The sequence below is a fragment of the Rhea americana genome, unplaced genomic scaffold, assembly GCF_003343005.1.
Source record: "Rhea americana isolate MKP2758 unplaced genomic scaffold, rheAme1 scaffold_42, whole genome shotgun sequence".
In the NCBI taxonomy this organism is placed as follows: domain Eukaryota; kingdom Metazoa; phylum Chordata; class Aves; order Rheiformes; family Rheidae; genus Rhea; species Rhea americana.
This window is the reverse complement of record NW_028186557.1, coordinates 4,905,704-4,924,079: the sequence shown is the minus strand read 5'-3', so window position 1 is coordinate 4,924,079 and position 18,376 is coordinate 4,905,704. Positions and strand designations below refer to the sequence as shown.

At 41.0% G+C, this 18,376-nt stretch overlaps 1 protein-coding gene across 5 annotated transcripts in view; it reads left to right on the top strand.

Moving 5' to 3' along the window:
- The first annotated feature begins 360 nt into the window (after positions 1-360).
- Positions 361-18,376, top strand: part of KTN1 (kinectin 1) — a 54,074-nt gene continuing 36,058 nt past the window's right edge. For 4 of the 5 annotated variants that reach the window (XM_085315092.1, XM_085315094.1, XM_085315093.1 and 1 more), the window contains exons 1-11: positions 361-423; positions 866-1,422; positions 3,023-3,160; positions 5,690-5,857; positions 8,001-8,131; positions 10,632-10,748; positions 13,152-13,292; positions 15,298-15,404; positions 16,076-16,208; positions 17,278-17,365; positions 17,673-17,839. In XM_085315092.1, the coding sequence (XP_085171218.1) occupies positions 900-1,422; positions 3,023-3,160; positions 5,690-5,857; positions 8,001-8,131; positions 10,632-10,748; positions 13,152-13,292; positions 15,298-15,404; positions 16,076-16,208; positions 17,278-17,365; positions 17,673-17,839 (1,713 nt within the window). In that variant the 5' untranslated portion in view covers positions 361-423; positions 866-899. The remainder of the gene's footprint in view (positions 424-865; positions 1,423-3,022; positions 3,161-5,689; positions 5,858-8,000; positions 8,132-10,631; positions 10,749-13,151; positions 13,293-15,297; positions 15,405-16,075; positions 16,209-17,277; positions 17,366-17,672; positions 17,840-18,376) is intronic. The other variant, XM_085315095.1, reaches the window with a different exon arrangement.

Here is an 18,376-nt window from a genome sequence, read left to right as displayed (position 1 = left end):
TTCCTTAGTGGTCAGTTGTGAAATGGGGAAGTTTGTCAAATCTTGGCCCCAAAGTCAGGTTTGTAACTCATTCTGACTATATTTCCTTACCTCTGTGGTTACTGCTTTTTAAAATTACTTATTATTGTTATTATCCAGTGCTCTAAGCATAGTGTTTCAGCAAATTATCTTGGAGTCATGTGGTCTCTTGGTACCCAGCAAGTTGTATTCTGTTATGTGCACAAAATAAGTAACACATCTTCCTGTTTTCCTATATGGAGTCTTTGTGAGTTTAAAGCTTCAAAAAGCATTTTTTGAAAATAACTGAATCTTTATGGTTTACTAAAATTTAGGGCTTTCTCCCTTCTTCCCTTCATGTAGCTTCTGAAGCTGTCAAATCTGGGAGCAAAAGGAAGCTGAAATTTGACTTTCCCCTTTGCCAAGGTAAAAATCTTAATTCATAGTGTTTAATTTATGGCGAAAGATTTGACTGTAAAGAAGGTACTGTGTTGCTCTGCACGTACTGCCTATTCACAGCTTCTGAAAGTGCGGCCTTGTGTATTTGTGCAAAAGCTGTAACTTCATGAAAATCACCTGAGAAGGGAAGAATGAGRGAAGTAAGGAAGGAGGAGAACTGCCCTCCTCCAAGATCATCAGTCTTAGAAACTGCAATTCTTTCCTATGCAAGCTTACAACTTTGAAGCAAATGGTAAATGGATCCAGAAGTTGTTGCTTGATTGATACAGTTCATARTTTTGTTAAAGCTATTTTAAGGCTTCTCTAAAGCAATAATGTCAAAGTTCCTATTATTGCTATAAGTGTGTGTAGGAAATCTTGAAGAAAACTTGGTCAGAAGACTAATTATTGTTTTTTCTTCCCCCTGTAGATTTTTTTTTAAAACATAGTTAAGAAAAAGCACAATGGAGTTTTACGAGTCTACCTACTTTATCATCCTCATTCCTTCTGTGGTGATTACAGTCATCTTCCTCTTCTTCTGGCTTTTCATGAAAGAAACGCTATATGATGAAGTCCTTGCAAAACAGAAAAGGGACCAAAAGTTTCCACCTGCCAAGACTGATAAAAAGAAAACAGAGAAGAAGAAGAACAAGAAGAAAGAAGCTCAGAATGGGAACATCCATGAGTCTGATTCTGAAAGTACTCCTCGGGACTTCAAACTCTCTGATGCCCTGAGTACAGATGAAGAACACGTAGCTCCTGTTCCCTTGAGCGTGGCTGAAGCATCTAGTGGTGTTAGAGAGCGGAAGAAGAAGGAGAAGAAGCATAAGACGGTTCAAGATGATCATGTAGCGAAGGAGTCGGAAGGATCCAAGTCTTCAGGCAAGAAAGTAGAACCARTCCCTGTTACAAAACAGCCCACTCCACCAGCTGAATCAGCAGCATCTAAGAAGAAAGCTGGGCAGAAGAAGCAGAAAAATGGAATGGGTATCTCCTGTTGCATACGCTTTTTGCACAGAACGCCAAAACTGTGTTCTGCTTTTGGCAAGGCCACAGAGTGTCTCTTTCTCAGAACTGTCCTACCTGAGCTGTATGGGGCAAAGCTCACTTCTAACTTTTTTCTAAGAGCTTTTGCTTTTTCTCCTGTCTTCATCTGGCAGCACTGTTCTGTTTTTCCTCCTCCCWTGCTTGCTTTCTTCTACCAGAGACAGTTGAGGGAAAGAGAGTARCTCTTATCTCTGCTTTGCTCTATGGTTTGTCTACTTCGCTCTCAAGCTGCCAAAATTTTGATTAGCTCAAAGAAGTCATTAAATGTTTGCTGTGTGCCTTCTGATGTCAAGCCATGAAAAAGTGGAGCTCATAAGAGAATGGTTGCTCTGATAAGGAAAGACATCTAGGAAACCCCGTACCAGAGTGTGCAAAATAAATTACTGTTCAAGTGCAGGTTTTATGTACAAAGCGGTGTATTTGGTGGCTGAGCTGCTGGAGCGAAGCACTTACATGTGCTTCCCAGCTATTACACCTTTAAAATCAAATAGAACTGATCCTAAAAGGAAACCAGTGCAGCCGCTGTAACTAGCAGAGTGTCATTTGACTGTCTTGATCATATTCTCAGCAGAAGTGAGCATACTCTATTCATAATCAGACAAGAACAGATAGAATAGATACAGATAGATATATAGATAGGGATACAGTTTCTGAAATAAGAGAAAATCAGGATATTTACAGATTGCCCCTTTTTAGATGCAGATGTAGCAGAGTTACTAGAGGGAGTGAGGAAAAAGAACTGCTGCCTGATGTGGTGGATTTTTTTTCTTAAAAAAAGACTGAGAAAGACCCACCCACCAATAACAAAAAATGTCAAATCGTGGTTGTGGGTRTTCTCTTAAAAATCTGTGGCTTGGTTAAAATGTGGTCTGCGAACACTGTTCTGAGGGCAGCCACGACTAACTTTTATCCTTGGATTACAGGAGCCAGCACCATAACCCTGTATTGTGTGTGGTCAGCTCTGACAAGAATATTACACAGCATATGCTCTCCAAAAAAATCAAAAATCTCTGGCTTGTAATGATAACTTTTTAAAAGAACAGTTCCCTAATGTGGAACGCACATTTTCTGCTTCTCACAGTCCCAGTATTTATTGGGGGTGTGTGTAGGTTGTTTAAGTGTGTTCATGGGGAGGGAGGGGAATACTTTCTGCAATTGAGAAAGTAATGTGTGTGTGACACATGCTATCCACTCTGCAGTAAAACCTGGATTGGATTTGTTAAGTCTTTAGTTTCATTGTTCTGCTTGCGCATAAAATTCCTTATCTGTCAAAACATTAGCTGTAGTGGCCCTTGATCTGCTTGACTCTGCTAAACTTTTCTATTGCTTTGGGCTGTCATCTGGTATGGGAAGTGTATGTGTTTGTGTGTGTATGTTTGTACATATGTAAAATTTTGTGTCCCGATTAAAATACACGAGCTTCTTTTTTTTTTTTTTTTTTCCTCTGGGAGTGGATTTCACTGATTATTACAAATTCACTAATTTAAAAGTGATGACAAGAATATACAGCAGAGCATGTTGTCTTAATTTTCTGTTACAGATGATCAAGATGCTAAGACTGATTCTGTTCCATCTCCTGCCAAAAAGCAAGACCCGGTGCTGCTCCACCAAGAGATAAAGCAAGAAAATGTATCAGGAAAGAAGAAAGTCTCAGCAAAGAAACAGAGAGTTGATAATGGTGAGAATACTAACAGTGATTTTTTCTTTTTTTTTTTAGTTCGAACAAACCTCACTATTAAAGTTTTGTGCCATCTGTACCTTGCTTCCTCTTTCTTTGGAAAAGAAGGTCATATAAGTCTAACTTTAGTTTGAAAATGTAGGAATTTCAGGTAGGAGGGCTGTCTTAATGTGTCTCTAAAAGACTGATCAGCCTGAGATGCTGTTCTTCCTTTTATGAAACTCTTGTGCCTATGAACATGGGATGACCATGTGAACCTTTCCGAGCCTTTGGATCCAAACATCCACACTTGAATCAAGGAATAATATGTTATGACTTAGAGCAATTTAGAGCCTGTTCAGCTTATGCCCTGAGTGAGGCATGTCTGTAACCATAGCAGTAATCTGCTCAAAACAGGGCTGTACTTTCCTAGCCAGTTGCTTTGAGCGTGTTCCTCTCTTATTGTCCTTTTGTTAGCTGTCTGTTGCCCCAACATACACTGCTCGTCTTTGCTGTCAAGGCCTGTACTGTTCGTCATCCCTCGTTCTCTGCCAAGATGTTGTTTCTTGTCTCCTCTTGGCTCAGTTTGCCTCTGTGTTTCTGCCTGTCACAATGACTGCTGTTGTGCCTGTGGCATTTGGGAAGAGCATCGCCGTGAAGCTCTGTGAGGCTACCTTGTTAGCTTCTCAAAACTCTTCTTTGCTGGGTCAGCTATGAGGACGTTGGCAGTCGCAGAACTGCTCCTAGTGTACACAGTGTCAGTCACTGTGTTTCCTTTACGCTTTTGATGGTCAGGCCATCAGGGCCTGGGTCAGCTTTGGGCCCTGGTTAGATCAGGGTGGAGTTCCAAGTCACGTATAAAGTTTCTCTGAAAGCCCCTTACTTCCACATTGTCCAAGAAAGAAACCCAGTAATGGGGAAACTAGTGCGTAACAGTCTTCTGTGGGTGTTCTTGTGCTATCCCTGATGCATATGTTGCTGGCCTTTGACAATGGCATATTCCTGTGTCCCTTCTTGAGGGACCGTTTTGTGGACCACAGGCTTGTCGGTACRTGGATAGCCTGTGTCCATATAGCATTAGAGCTATACTGTTCGTGCTGCATAGGAACAGCTTGTAGTTTATTTGAATAAAATCTGTTTTTCTCTAAAGCCACTTGTCTAAAATGACAGAGCAAAAACTAGCTGTAGTGGACATCTGCATTAGCCAAGACAGTGTTGTAGGTGTTCCACGTATTACTGATACCACCAAAGGCTCTCAGTGGTATTACATGTGTTTTGGAAAAACTGGAGGAAGTTAAAATAGGGAGGGGAAGATAGTAAGGAGAAGATGGGAAAAGGTGGGGATGACAACTGCAGGAGATGGAGGAAGCTTCTGCTAGAGCAGAGTTCTCTGCACTTCTGCGCTTGCTGTTCACAGCAGCTGTTTGCTTGCTACTTAAGAGAGTGTCTAGTGGGTGATATCAAAGGTCTATCTACCTRTTTTGCTCTTTAAAAGAAGCTAGAATACATAAGTGGTTTCTGATCTGCTCTTTTGCAGCCAGGCACTGGTGCAATATGAATATGCATCCCTGAAACCTGATATCCCAATTTCTTCCTATTGTGTCTGTGACATGACATCTTTTCTCCATCAAGTTTTTCAGGCTGGGCTGAGCAGCTCGGTGAGCTTTCTYGCTGTGGGTAGACTGTGCAGAATGCCTCATGTATGCCAGGCAGTGTGGACCAGGAGCTCAGGCACCGATCAGACAACAACCCTGGCTTTCTTAGCTCTGTTGCTGGCTGTATCTGTCATCTCTGGTCTGGCACTCTTCCTCTTCCCTCCCATGCTTTTGTCTCAGCTGTGCAAGGCTGAAAAGCTCTTTGGGCAGGGGATGTTTCTCACTAAGTGTTTATACAGTGCTACGTGAATGGAGACCCAGGATCAGTCAGTACCCCTGGGGGGTGTCTCTGAATGTTAATGATGCCTAAAGCCTGCTCTAACAGAGGAGATGTCTTCATTAAGTGCAGTTGAGTCTGCATGTGAAGTAAGCTTGATGGCTGTCTTTACCACATGTTCTCTCTAAATGCTTTAGTTCACTAGTGATGTAACCTGGGTGAGGATGCCAGTRGTAAGATACTAGCATTTAACAGAATAGTGGAAAGACACTTTACTATATTTATTCTTAGGGATTCTTAGGGATGCTGGAGGTTTTTCATATGTGGCCACAAGTAAACCTGTCTTGTGGATGCTRTGTGCAACTTTTTCATTAAAGTGAAATAAAAGTCGAACTGTGAAGTTTCTTCTCTGTTACTGTTTAAAATGCTAAAAGGCAGCTTTGAAAATGTAAGTTTAATTGAAGCTATTAAATTACTGTGCATTAGAGACCTTTATTTAATGAACTTACCTGAAGAGCTTTAATGAATTAAGCTGTGAAGTATAATAGAAATGGAGAGTATAAATAACTATTGAGGTTAGAATGTTTTAATCCAACTCTAATGTATTATGCATCATTTTGAAATGCTGAGGTTAATTATTAAATAGCTCTAACCTATCCCATGGACTTTCTGTTACAGCTTTGGTGGATGAACCTCTTATTCAACCAACTACTTATATTCCTTTGATGGATAATTCTGATGCGAGTGCTTTGGAAAAGAGAGAAGCAGTTGAAGTAGCAAAACAAAATATAAACGAGGGGATCCAGAAGAGCAGCAGCAAGAAACTGAAGAATGAAACTGATAAAGGTAACGGATAGATGACCTAATCTCTCAGGCACAGTCTGAACAGCAAAAGCATACTGTGCATGTGAGGAGGGGGATCTTTTTCTTCTTGTCTAGGAAGAGGTGATTTGAGGAAAACATTTGTGGCTGCAGGACACTGTTATTGCTTCTCTGTGCTCAGATTCATTTATCCCTTGTCRTAGACCCTGTTAAAAGGGCTTTTGCCAGTTGCCCGTGGACGTGGACTCTGGCAGTCCCCAAGGCTTCTGATGTTCCTTTTAACGCGGTGGGAATTGGTTGGGATATGGCAACTTCTTTCATACTCTCATATGGGGTCTGGAGTGATTCTTGAGAATTGTCTCACTTTGAACTTCTAAATAATCCACTGACTTGCTCAGAGTGTGCCAGACTTAGTGAGCCGTGAGATGAGACCCTCCAGTGTGTGGCAGCTGTAGTGAGGAGGCCAAGGGACTGACTGAAGCAGTGACTCTTTTTGTTCAGGCTAGTGCAGAGCATTGGTTGTCACATGTTGTCTGCCTGGCTGCTCACTGCACTGTTTGGAACTGCTGTTCTTAAACTTGTGTTTTTCTTCTTCTTCTTCTTCTTTTTTTTTTTTAAATGCACACGTGAAAGCTTCCTGGCAACTTGGTATGATATCTAGACTGAATTCCCACCTGCCTGAGGCCCTTCTTGTGCTTCTAACTCAGATGGCTGCATATTCCTGCCCCATGGCATCAAAGCCTCTCGTGTGCCCCTGTCCCTTCTCATTTCCTTTGCAAGCTATAACCTTCTATATGAGCTCCTAATTCTTCTGAATCAGCTGGGATTTACCCTCCCAATATAGAAATCTTTCCCTATCCTAATTGTAAGCTTCTTGGGCGCAAGGTCAAGGTTCTTTCTGTGTTCAAGGAGCACAAAGTGCAGGCTGTTTCACACCGAAGTCCTATGGACTTCCAGCTAACCAGAATCTGGTGTATCAGGATTTTGGCATTTCCTTGGTAACTGCATCACTGACTATTTCAGTGCAAYGATGACTTAATCTGAAGTTTGTGGCCAAGGCTCATTTGGGTTTAAGTCTAGGAGATGGTGCTGGAATTTCTCAATGATTCCTCCCTGCCTGCCTGGACTCTGTTATTCAATGACTTGTTCTCATGCTAGATAGTCTCTCTTAGGGTTTTAATAACACTAATATTTTTGTATTTTTTTCCAACTGTACTTTTTGTTTTGAAAACTCTGGGGAGGCTTGGGTTTGATTTGTGACTTGAGTTCTGTGACGCACTTAGTACGTGTTGTGAGAAAGCTGGACCGTTCTCCATGAGCTTTGGCATACCTTTTTTACCTGAACCAAGCATCACTGGTATGCTTAACTTTTTAAAAAATCCCCTTGTATATTTTTGTGTGCTGGTGAGTATTTGACAGAGGTAGTGGGAACTTCAAGAGTCTTGTGCTTCCATTTGCTTAAGTTAGGGGGCCACCTAATGACTCGCTAAGTGCAGCTGCGCTTTTTTTGAACTAGGTTTTTGCTCCTTTAAGGGTAGATAGTTGAGTTGATCTGTGTTCAACTGTTTGTCTTTTTAAACACTTACAGGGTCTGCAATTAAGATGGATCTTACTAATTTATTTTTCTACTGCTAAACTCCTTCTACAGGAATTAATTTCCAACCTTAGACTTGGAGTATTTCTCTAATTTCCGTGTATCATCGTCTTCAATATGTCACTACTTAAATTCTTTACCTTGTCATTTGCATCTTGCTTATGGAGCCAGATTTTCCTTTAAATTGGGAGCTTAGTTTAAATTACTGTTGTAACTTGAAGATTCCTTCCTAGTATATTTTCACATTTGTGATATTCCCCCCCCCCCCAAAAAAAAAAAACCCAAACCCACGAACTGTTATGCTTTGTCTTTTTGTTAGTGACATTATAAATGTTACCAACTGTAAAAACAAAGTGGTGGGATTTTCTTCCCAAAACTGTCAGCGGACAGATTGTTATCAGCTTTAAATCTAAGATATGTTGTTTTTGCTGAATATTTATGACCTTTTGCTTCTGACATTTTAAACTAAAATTAAATGTTATATATAATGGCACGCTATCACATGTTATTCTGAGGCAAAATAAATAATTGTGTTTGCATTCCAATGTGAAAATTCTCCCTTTTGTTTTGCAGAAAATGCTGAAGTAAAATTTAAAGACTTTGTAATGACCATGAAGAATATGATCCTCACTGATGATGAGGCCCGTTGTGTAGTGGAGGTGTTAAAGGAAAAGTCCACTGCGATTCAAGATGCCTTACAAAAGGTGAATGTCTGTGGGTAGGGCGAAGAGTATTAAATAAGCAGAAATTGCAAGACACATTATCAAATTAGTTATAGCAATGTGGTGTTGCARTTTCTGCATTATGTCTTTGGAAGACATTTTCCAGCTGGTTTGTGCTTGCTTTGCATACATAAAGCAGTTGTCAGGTATCTGTGTACTGCATCTGTCATCCTGTGGGTTGTCTAGACAGACTGATGGCTTTTGGCTGGGTCAGAAGGAGTAGATGTAACCATGGCGTGTAAGGTACGTAATGTAGCCTTCCTCTGTGCCAACACGCAGCAATAAGCAACAGTTAATCTATCTGGTGACTTCTTTAGGAGTGATGTTGCATAAATGTGTAAATAGGATGAACTATTGTAGAAATGGAGGAAAAACCTCCTGCAGCAGTGCAGTCTACCAGCTAAATCTGTGTTGTGCAGCACTTACCCTCTTGTAAGTCTATACTGTCTGGTCTTCTGACTTCTTTGGATGTTTGTCATAGGGTGACTTGGATGGGAAGGGAGCTCAAAAGGTCTCTTGTCCAACCTCCTGCTCAAAACAGGATCAGCTCTGAGGTCAGGCCAGGTTGCTTAGGGTCTTAAAAACTTTCACGTATGGACGCTGCCCAGCCTTTCTGGGCAACCTGTCTCAGTGCTTGACTCTTTTTAATTCTTATTTTGCACTTAGAGGAGAATGGTGACCACCGATATCTCTTACAAATACCCTCTCCTYTCTGCTGTAAGTTTTTCTTATGATTGCCCTTTTGTGCTTAAAACGTCCTGTTGGTCACACTTGAAATCTTGCACTTTGTTCTTCTGCGGATACGGTACCAGAACAGAAATGCAGAATGAAACATGTATTGATTCAGCTAATACAATATAATAGCCTATTCTGTAATAATTCAGGGACTTCAGGAGGTAAAGCAGCCCAACCTTCTGCTCAAAACAGGCTTAACACTGATTTCAAACCAAGTTGCTCTCAGTCTCGTTCAGCTGGGTCTTGAAAACCTCCAAGGACAGAGACTTCACAGTCTCTCTGGGCCCCTGTGTCACGGCTTATCTGAAAATCCTTTAACTTTATTTCTGCAGTTCTATTGCCTGTTTTATTCAGAACAGCAGCGTGTTTCCCTGCTCTGTGTGTGTATGTGTAATTAAATGTATATTATATAAATTTTACTTATATATATATATATACATATTTTAAAAGATTTGACATTAAAACTGGAGCTTTAGGGCTAAAATGGATTCCTGCGTTTGTATGAAACTCTATATAAGATAACTTTTTGTAGATGTAAATGTGAATATTGGCCTATCTGCAGCACATCTYATGGTGCTGACAGCCTGCTTTGTGTATGTGTGCAGTACACAAACTTCTTGCTGTACGCCATTCCGGGTAACTCCTATATAAAGTAGCAGTTTGCCACTCAGTCTTTGTGAAAGAAATGTTAACTGAGTTGCAAAGTTCAGCATTCTTTGTGTTGTGAGGAAGAGATTTCCTTTGCTCATGAACTAGACTCAGATAAAGTAATTTTCTTAGTGTTTACTTAACTGCTTCATATATATATGTGTATGTATATATATGTGTGTGTGTGTGTATATATATATACATATAAATATATATACATACATACATACATATATATATATATATATATATATATGTATGTAATTTTCCCCTTTGCCACAAGCACATAGCAGAAAAGATACAACTTTCAAATAGTTGTGGAGTGGTCTTATGGGACCTCTTTGCAGTCCTCTTTGCTCCTTCCATTATCAGACTTTGCTCAGTGAAGTCAGAGTGCAAATGTCTTAGAAGTCGGGCCCCTTGTCACAGTTACCTGAGTGGGGACAGGTGTACAAGTGGCAGTGGTGTGGGGAGGCTTCTARCTCTGTTTCTGTTCCATTTTCTGTGGCATCTCTTAAACTTGCATGTCAGTTCTCCCCAGCAGCATTACGGTTATGTCAGCTGAAAGCTCTTCTGGCGAATGCTGTCAGCATCTGCAGGTAGAAGGAGAGACCGGATTGGCATTCTCCTTGTCTCTGTAGCGAGATATTTCAGGTGATTAAGCTTCTTCTAATCCATATTGGACCTGCTTTGAGCATGAGTTGGACCAGGTGATCTTGGAGGTCCCTTCCAACCTCAGTTATTTAGTGATTCAGCATATCTCTAACTTTTCCCTTTATTTGTCTTAATTGCAGTTCTTTCTTTTCCCCAGCACCACCAAACTGACCGTCTTGGAAGGCGGAAGCMCCTTAAGAGCTCATTTGTTCTCTTAATTGGTTTCAGAGCACTTAAAAATGCATTTCCTGGTCTAATGAAAACAGCCCTGGAAGATCCATTAGCAGAATTTAGTGCTAGTGGTGCCATGTTATGCCACGTGGGCCAAATGATTGGGGGGCAGAGAAGGGTGTGTTTCTTCTTTTCAAGTTTGCTCTGCTGCCTCTTAGTGTACTATTCAAGTACTTCCAGGGAGCATGATCCTTCTAATGTACTTTTGCTGCAGGCTAGCAAGGCAGAGTCGGCTGCAGCTATACATCAGCTGCAAGACAAGGAGAAAATGCTTGCTGCTGTGAAGGAGGAGGCAACTGTTGCGAAGGAACAGTGCAAGCAGCTAACCCAGGTAAATATAGACAWGTTTATACGTAAAGAGGGGTAGGGGTAAGGGCTTTAGAACTAATAGCTGGCAAATGATGGTTTACTGAGACCGGTATGAATTAAAAGGGGAATCTTTTTCGATTAAAAATTTAGGAAGACATTATGTATGTTTTTTATGACATTAGTAGTACTTGCAGAGTTATTTCCCAGTAGTTTTTGGGATCATTCACTATGACTTCTAAGCTGAGACTGTGTTTCCAGTTTGGAAAATATTCTAGCATTCATGTGCTTGTGTGCTTCTAGCTGTGATAATCGAAGTTTTCTTCTTGAAAAAAGCTATAGAAAGCTTACTTAGCCCTTTTAGCTGCAGCCCTAGGAGCTTTRGACTTAAAGGGATGCTGATGTGTGATTGTCAAGACTAATTTATGAAACCTGTTTTTTCTGTTTTCCTTTCTTCTTTCCTTTTTTTTTGGTGAAGATTTCAGAGGAAAGTGGTTTCTGTAGGAGACGTTATTATGCAACTATTGCAGTAGTTGAGAAATTGTTTTTCTTATGTTTTGGGAAATCCAGAGGCAGAGTGGCATTAGGAGCAGGACAGTTTTGTGTTGTGGGACAAATGGGCTCTGTTCAGAAAGCTGAGTGGTTAGCAGAAGGGGACAGGACATGAATTGGGAGCCTTGGCAGATGAGAAAGAAGTAGTTACTTTGTGAGCTACTGGAAGGCTGTGGGTAGGTGTATGCCTGCAGATGGAGTTGAGATTTGGGATAGTCAATACATGGTTGTGTGGAGGAGAGACTCAAGTCATTTGGAGAGGAGGGAAAAAGTCTGGCTGGGGATTGCATAATGAAAGGAGGGTATCTGCTGGTGAAGAAGTAAAGGGAACGTTGGAAGGAGCCTGGTTCTGGGGGGGCAAGTTGCTGCGGTGGCAGGAGACACTCTGCAAAGTGGGACTTGCAGAGATGAGGCCTGACCTATGGAGCAGCAGGGWCATCTTGAGGCTTTTGCAATTTGGGTTGGGGAGGGGAAGGGAGGAGGAGAAATAAAAGTTCCTGAAAGCTAGAAGAAAACAGGTAAAAGTTAAGTCACTGTAGTACTAAATCATCAGGATAAAGCAAGCAAGCTTAGCTGGACTGACAAAAAGCTTTTATTTTGTAACTGATGTGTTGCTCTGAAAACATTGTTAAAAGCTATGGAGGAACCGTGGGGGGGGGGGGAAGTGCAGAGATGTTCCTGGAAGGATGCTGATAAAGGTAGTAACTGGAGAGGTTAAATGTGAGCAAGAGGTGCCTGATCTTTGAGGTATTCAGCAAAACACAAGCTAAGTGAAAGTTAATCTTACGTGGAGCTCTGGCACTGCCTGCAGAGGTTAGCTGGGGTAGAATTSGTGGAGGGATTAAAAAACGTGTTCTACTGCCCTTGCTCTTGTTGCAGCTACTAAGGTGCATATGTAATGATATTAACTTTGATTTTTTGTCAAACTATTTACATTCTATTTTCAGAAGTGATTTAACACTTTCAATGTGACTTAAGTTCCTAAATGGCTCTGTGAGCATGAGCTTGGGAACTCATGTCACTTATCTCATTCTGGAGGGAATAGCCTCCTGAAGGTAATGAGTTGTATCTAAAAGGAGAGAATAGCTTTTATTTAAATTAAATTGCAAAGCAATAATTCACTATGAAGAGATGGAAAGTATTCAGGCTAATAATTTGGAGCACTTAAATTTTCTATCAAGATTCCTTGTGCTGTCAGAGAGGCTGATTTCTGCAGTAGGTGCTTTTGAATATCTTCTGGAGAAATCGCTGGCAATATAAGGAGCCAGTGCTGTGGAGCTAGAAGCACCTGAAGCTCGGCTGGTACGAGTATCTCATCCTGCAATAGGAGCTTGCAGAAAGCTACACTTGGTTTATGCTTCCTGCAGCAAATGCATTTATATTGCAGAGGAGCAGCTCTGTGCACTTCTTAAGTGTCTGGGTTGAGTTACTGGCTAATAAATGATTCATCCAAATAGAAACGTGTATTTTCATTTGAAAGCTTTAATACGGTGTCGTACTAGWGGGATTCAAGGTGTCTCTCAGTTTGGCTATTGGCTGGATGCTACAAGACTGTTCTTGACCTTGCCTTTGCAACATCCTGTGAAATGGTATTTACTCTAAAATGCTCTGTAGTCTTGTCACAGTCCTTTACCTAGGTTYTTCCATTTTGCTAGATTTGGGAGGAAAATCTAAAATCTGCCATGTGCARTGTCTGTGGCTGTAATTGTTAGGAATTTCTGTGATTTGGCCAAGCCCGATAAAAATGAGATAGCTATGAAAGATTACTATTTAATTTGGCAAATCCAATTTTTAGTAATTTTAAAGCAACGTGACCATTAGACTGTAGAAGAGAATAGTAGATGACTTTTCTTTGTTTTTCATTTGATTTCCCAAGGAGCTGGTTGCAGAAAAGGAGAGAAACAGTTTACTTACAGCGAAAATGAGAGAACGTATCAACACGCTAGAAAAGGAACATGGCACTTTCCAGAGTAAAATACATGTTAGCTACCAAGAATCTCAGCAGATGAAGATAAAGGTAAAAACGCTTTACCAAAACTATTTGAGTTGAAGTTCAGGAGCAAGCAGATCAATGCTGGGCAACACCTGTTTTAGCAAAAGGAGCAGCATTTATTTCTGTAGTAACTGGCTTTTTGTGTTACCCCAAACCTTGAGGAAGGCAGTGCCTTTGACACATCTGCATGAAGATGGGAAACTCTGTGGCAATTTTCCACCTTAAAAGAAAGGCAGGGTCTTTGCACAGGGGACTGTTTGAGTCTGTGAAAGACCAGTGTTAGGCAGCTTGCCTTTGATCTAGTTAGTTCCTCTTCATGATCTTCTGCTGAAATGTTATGCAATTAAAGTGTAAAATCTAATTGAAATACTCAACTTCAGAAAGACATTAATGCTAATCATTATTTACCAGCAGCTAAATCTCATTTTATATTATAGTACAAAGTGATTGGGCAATATAATTCTCTTATGATGTAAAAAAAACGCCGTTGAATGGAGAAGTACTTTGAAAATATTTGAAGGGCAGATTCCTGAGGCTTTTTAGACCCTTGTTATTCTAGGTCACATTATATTGGAGTGATCTCAGTGTTTTAGTTTAATCAGATTAAAAAGTTTAACTTAGTTTTCTACCAAAAYCAGCTTCTCTTATAGCATCTGACTGGTGCTTAGATTTGATGTTTTAATCTCTTTTTTCCTACCTAGATACCACAGTGTCAAACCTAGCATATGAAGTTTCAAACTGTATCTTGTATCATGTCTTAGCACTTCAGTGAGGACCATTTCTGTGGGTTTGGAGCAGAACTACACTCCCCAGGGCAGAGGCTGTCCTATTTGAACCTATGCAGGAACTGCCTAAGGAAGGGGGCTTGCATCTGGCTGGGGAGGTTGAAGCAGATTTGGGCAAGAATAGGTGACTTTTGTGAGGAATTGGTGCTCTGGTTCTGCTCCCCCTGCTGATGTGCTATAACGCTGCAGATGGGCTGAAAGCCTAACCCAAATTTCGAGTTACTGTGGGCTGGGCCCCCTTTTCTCTCAGGACTTTTATATCTGTGTTGCATTAAAAAAAAAAAAAAAAACAGAACGTAAAAAACCCACCCAACCAGCTTGGTACATAGGTTGGTGCTGAACTTCACATGTTTGCCCTAGAAGCTAGTGCTGTCTTCTGCTGCACTTATCTGGCAAGCATTTGTTTGGACTTTTTTTATATACAAAATTCTCATTGAGTCAGTCATTTGATGAAACTAGGTCTGGGAAATGGTGTCACCTGTGTTCCCACATTGGTGCTGGTGAAGAAAGAAAGAAACACTGTAAGCTGCCTGTGCTTCAGGACTGTTCAGAGCAGGCTGTTGGCCTGTAGGAGCCAGCTGCACTGTCACCTGGATGTGCAGCGTCCTGTTTTTCCTTCAGATCCAGTCTGCTGATCTTGTTCAGACTTCTGAAGCAGCCCTGGGYTGCCAGGGCTTCTCTCTGCCTGAGCTTCAAACTGTCTGAAGTGCACCAGCAACATGTTACCGTTTAAACAAAGGATCTCGTTCATAGTCTTGACTGCAGCGTGTTAGATAAGGACTAAACTTTGGCAGTTCACAACCTGCAGTCCCTGTGGTGTTAGTAGTTTTAAACTTTTCTACTTTGTTTGAAGGCTTTTTGAACTTCTAATGGCAATTCTCGGTGGATTTATTTCGGTTTCTGTTGAAAAAGTAATATATCGATATCCACTTATTGGTAACTATCTAAAATTATACACTTGAGAGTAATCAGTGTCATATGTAGTACTTATGTGCTATTTAAAGAGCCTGTTGCCTTCATACACAGGCTGATGCACTGGTATAAAAGGAAACCAGTAYTTAGATTCAAGCAAGAGGGTCTGAGTTGTGCACTTTAATTAGGAAGTGGGTTTGTGTTGAAGAAGGAGGTGAAACTGTCCCCTCCCAAAAACTTCAAATCAGTTTTCATTACTCAAATTATTGTGATATCATTAGTTCTACTATTTGCTAGTTTAATTCTTTTGGGATTGTTTTTCCCTCCATCAGTTCCAGCAACTCCGTGAGCAGATGGAGGCTGAAATAAGCCACCTGAAGCAGGAAAATGGTATTCTGAGAGATGCTGTCAGTACTTCTACCAATCAAATGGAAAGCAAGTATGTTAGCAGCTAATTGGAACTCTGTGTGTGTGTTTTTGTGTGCCTTAAACTTTCCCTAAAGAGTTGTTCTACCTTCTGCTCCCTCTGTTTCCATCTTCTTTGGCTGTCTCTGAGTTTGTGGTTATACTAGGAGCGTAGCTATGTGGGGTTCAGGAGGTACATGTTTACATTTGCCTTGAGCCAAGGCTTTCAAAACTGATCGGTGTCTTTTATCAAACTGAAAGCTCGTTTTGCTGCGCCTCCCCCTCATCCGTTGAGAGTGGGTGCAGAAGGTATAAGCAAAGCATAGAAGTGCTCAGCCAAAGTTGGTGTTTTTTCCCCAGACTATGTCCCCTTTCTCAARTGGCTTTAGGAGGGGTGCAGGTGCTGGCCTCTTGGGAGACCAAGAGCTCTAAACTTATAAATCAGTGCTGTAAAAAGTGTCCACAGCCTGCAGTTAACAGTACCGCTGGGGAGGCAGCGGGATTTATGTAGTGACTTTGCAAGTGTTCAGAGGAAGGAAAAGGCATCTCGGTGTTTCATCTGTTGCAAGTCCCTGAGCCAAGGAAGAGGACTGTGTGTGCGTGTGTGTTATGGTGACAGCTGAGGGCCCCAGGAAGGTGTGTAGTCAGACTGTACTTATGGTTATACTTCATCATAGCTGATGCTGTGAAAATTTTTATTTTTAGGCAGTCGGCTGAGCTGAACAAACTGCGGCAGGATTATGCGAGGCTGATGAATGAGCTGGGAGAGAAGTCCAGCAAACTGCAGCAAGAGGAACTCCAAAAGAAGAATGCGGAGCAGGCGGTTGCTCAGCTAAAGGTGACTTCTGTTTCCTCTGCCTGTCGAGGCTTTATCTGAGCCAATTTCTGCATTGGGCAGAACTGGGTGTGAGGCATGTGAGAATCCCTTCAGCTGTTTCCCTGGCCACTAAATCTGTTTGTTCTGTTCCTCTTGCATGTGTGCCTGTTTTCAAATAATTGCTGATCCAGCCTATGGGGTTATTTAATGCCTGATTCAATACTTTGTATTTTCAGTAAATACTTCATATTTTCAGTAACTACAAATTCCCTATGAGGTAAAACTTATTTTGCCAKGAAAATAAGTTTTCAGAAGCTTAACTGATAATTTGCACTTTGTTTTCATTGAGCATGCAATTCCAACTAGATTTGATATTTTGCAGTAATTTGCTYAGATGGTGTTACCCTTGTGTGATTTTTTTCTTCAAAGTACATGTTCTTGCTTCAGTGTATGCTTGAATAAAAGAAAAAAAAAAACATACTTTTTTTTTAAGAGTTAAAACATAGTAGCTTCTGGTGCATCTCCTTCTTTCTGTTTGAAAGAAAAGGTCTCCTGTATTAAAACATATTTCAAAAAGCCCCTCAATTTCTCAATTTTGAGGTGAGAATGCTAATCCAGAGATMATTTACTTTTTTCTTTTTCTTTTTTTCTATTCTGCCCCCCCATTTATAGTTAAATCCTGGTTTGCAGAAGTTCTTGCTGACCCTAGCTATTGCAGATGGAGAGTTGCTATCTAGGGCTGAGACATTTTAATAAATGCAGATTTACATGATATGTGGCTAGTCTGGCTTTTAGTGTTAATTCTGAACTTGCAGGGCAAAAAAAGCTGTATCTTCATATTACAGAAACCATCCTGCTAAGAGCCTGTGATGAAATCCTGTTCACAATTTGCCTTCAAAATTAATAGGCTAAACTGCTGTAGTGGGAAGGTTTTAGGGCGCTCGGTGTCTCTGATGTGCCCTAATGGAAACAAGGAACAATTTTGCTTCATTGCCGTATGTTTTGGGAATAGCATTGAAGAGATGCACTCTGTTCAGTGCTTCAGAAATGAAGGCTTGACTTTTTTTCATCAACTGTGTTCAATGTGAAGGTCCAGCAGCAGGAAGCAGAGAGAAGATGGGAAGAAATCCAGGCATATCTCAGGAAAAGAACAGCAGAACAGGAGGCAGCACAACAAGGCATGTATAAAATTCTCTAATCTCAACTGCAGTGATCTGGCTGTTCCCTTTTGTTAAAAAACAAAACAAAACAAAACAAAACAAAAAAAACCCACTTTGTAATCAACTTCAAGCTGAGGTAAAGCCAGTACTGCTTCTGCAGCCTGAGGAAACAGTGTGGTATTATATAAATTATTTTGAATACTGATATGACAGCTGAACCTCAGCTTGCTAGAATGAGGCTTCTAGTCAGCTTCCATGTTTACAGTAAGTTATTTCCCCAAGATTCAAATACTTCTGAATTAAAATCCTGACATTTCTGCTACAGATGTGCAGAATAARCTTGTGGCCAAAGACAATGAAATCCAGAGCTTGCACAGTAAACTTACTGATACAATGGTGTCAAAACAGCAGCTGGAGCAGAGGATATTGCAGTTAATGGAGGCTGAGCAAAAGAGGGCAACTGCAGAGGACTCTATGCAAATGCAGGTGCAGGTATTGCTCAAGTATCTTAATTTTTTTTTTCTCTTTCCCCTTTGTGCCCATGGAAATCCAGTAGTATCTTGAAGTGCTGCTCTAACAAAGCTTTGCAGCTGAAGAAAGAGCAAGAAAACTGTGCCAGTCTCATCTGGCAGCTTATGAAATGAGATGCTGTGCAGTGCTGCAGGGAGGTCCGGGGCTGTCTCAGACCCTTGAAGCACGCTAGGCAAGTCAGGAAAATGTGCTGCRCTGGGTGATTACCCAAGCTGTGAAATGATGTGTTAGTCTGGGGAGTCTGGAAGAGCCAGCATGCACCTTTCGGTATTTGTGTAAATGCTTTTGGAGGGAGCTCTCTTCTTTCGGCGTGAAGTGGTTACAGGCAGCGCAGCCATAGCTCGCGAGGGCTTCAGGGAAGCCAGCTGGCATGAAGAATGTTTCCTTTTGACAGGGTGTGTTGTTATGCTTCTGCTCAAATTGGTCGATCTTAGTGGAGAGAAAAGCAATGTCTTCAAAAAAAAAATGTCTAATACATAACTGTTAAGCTGTCCTTAC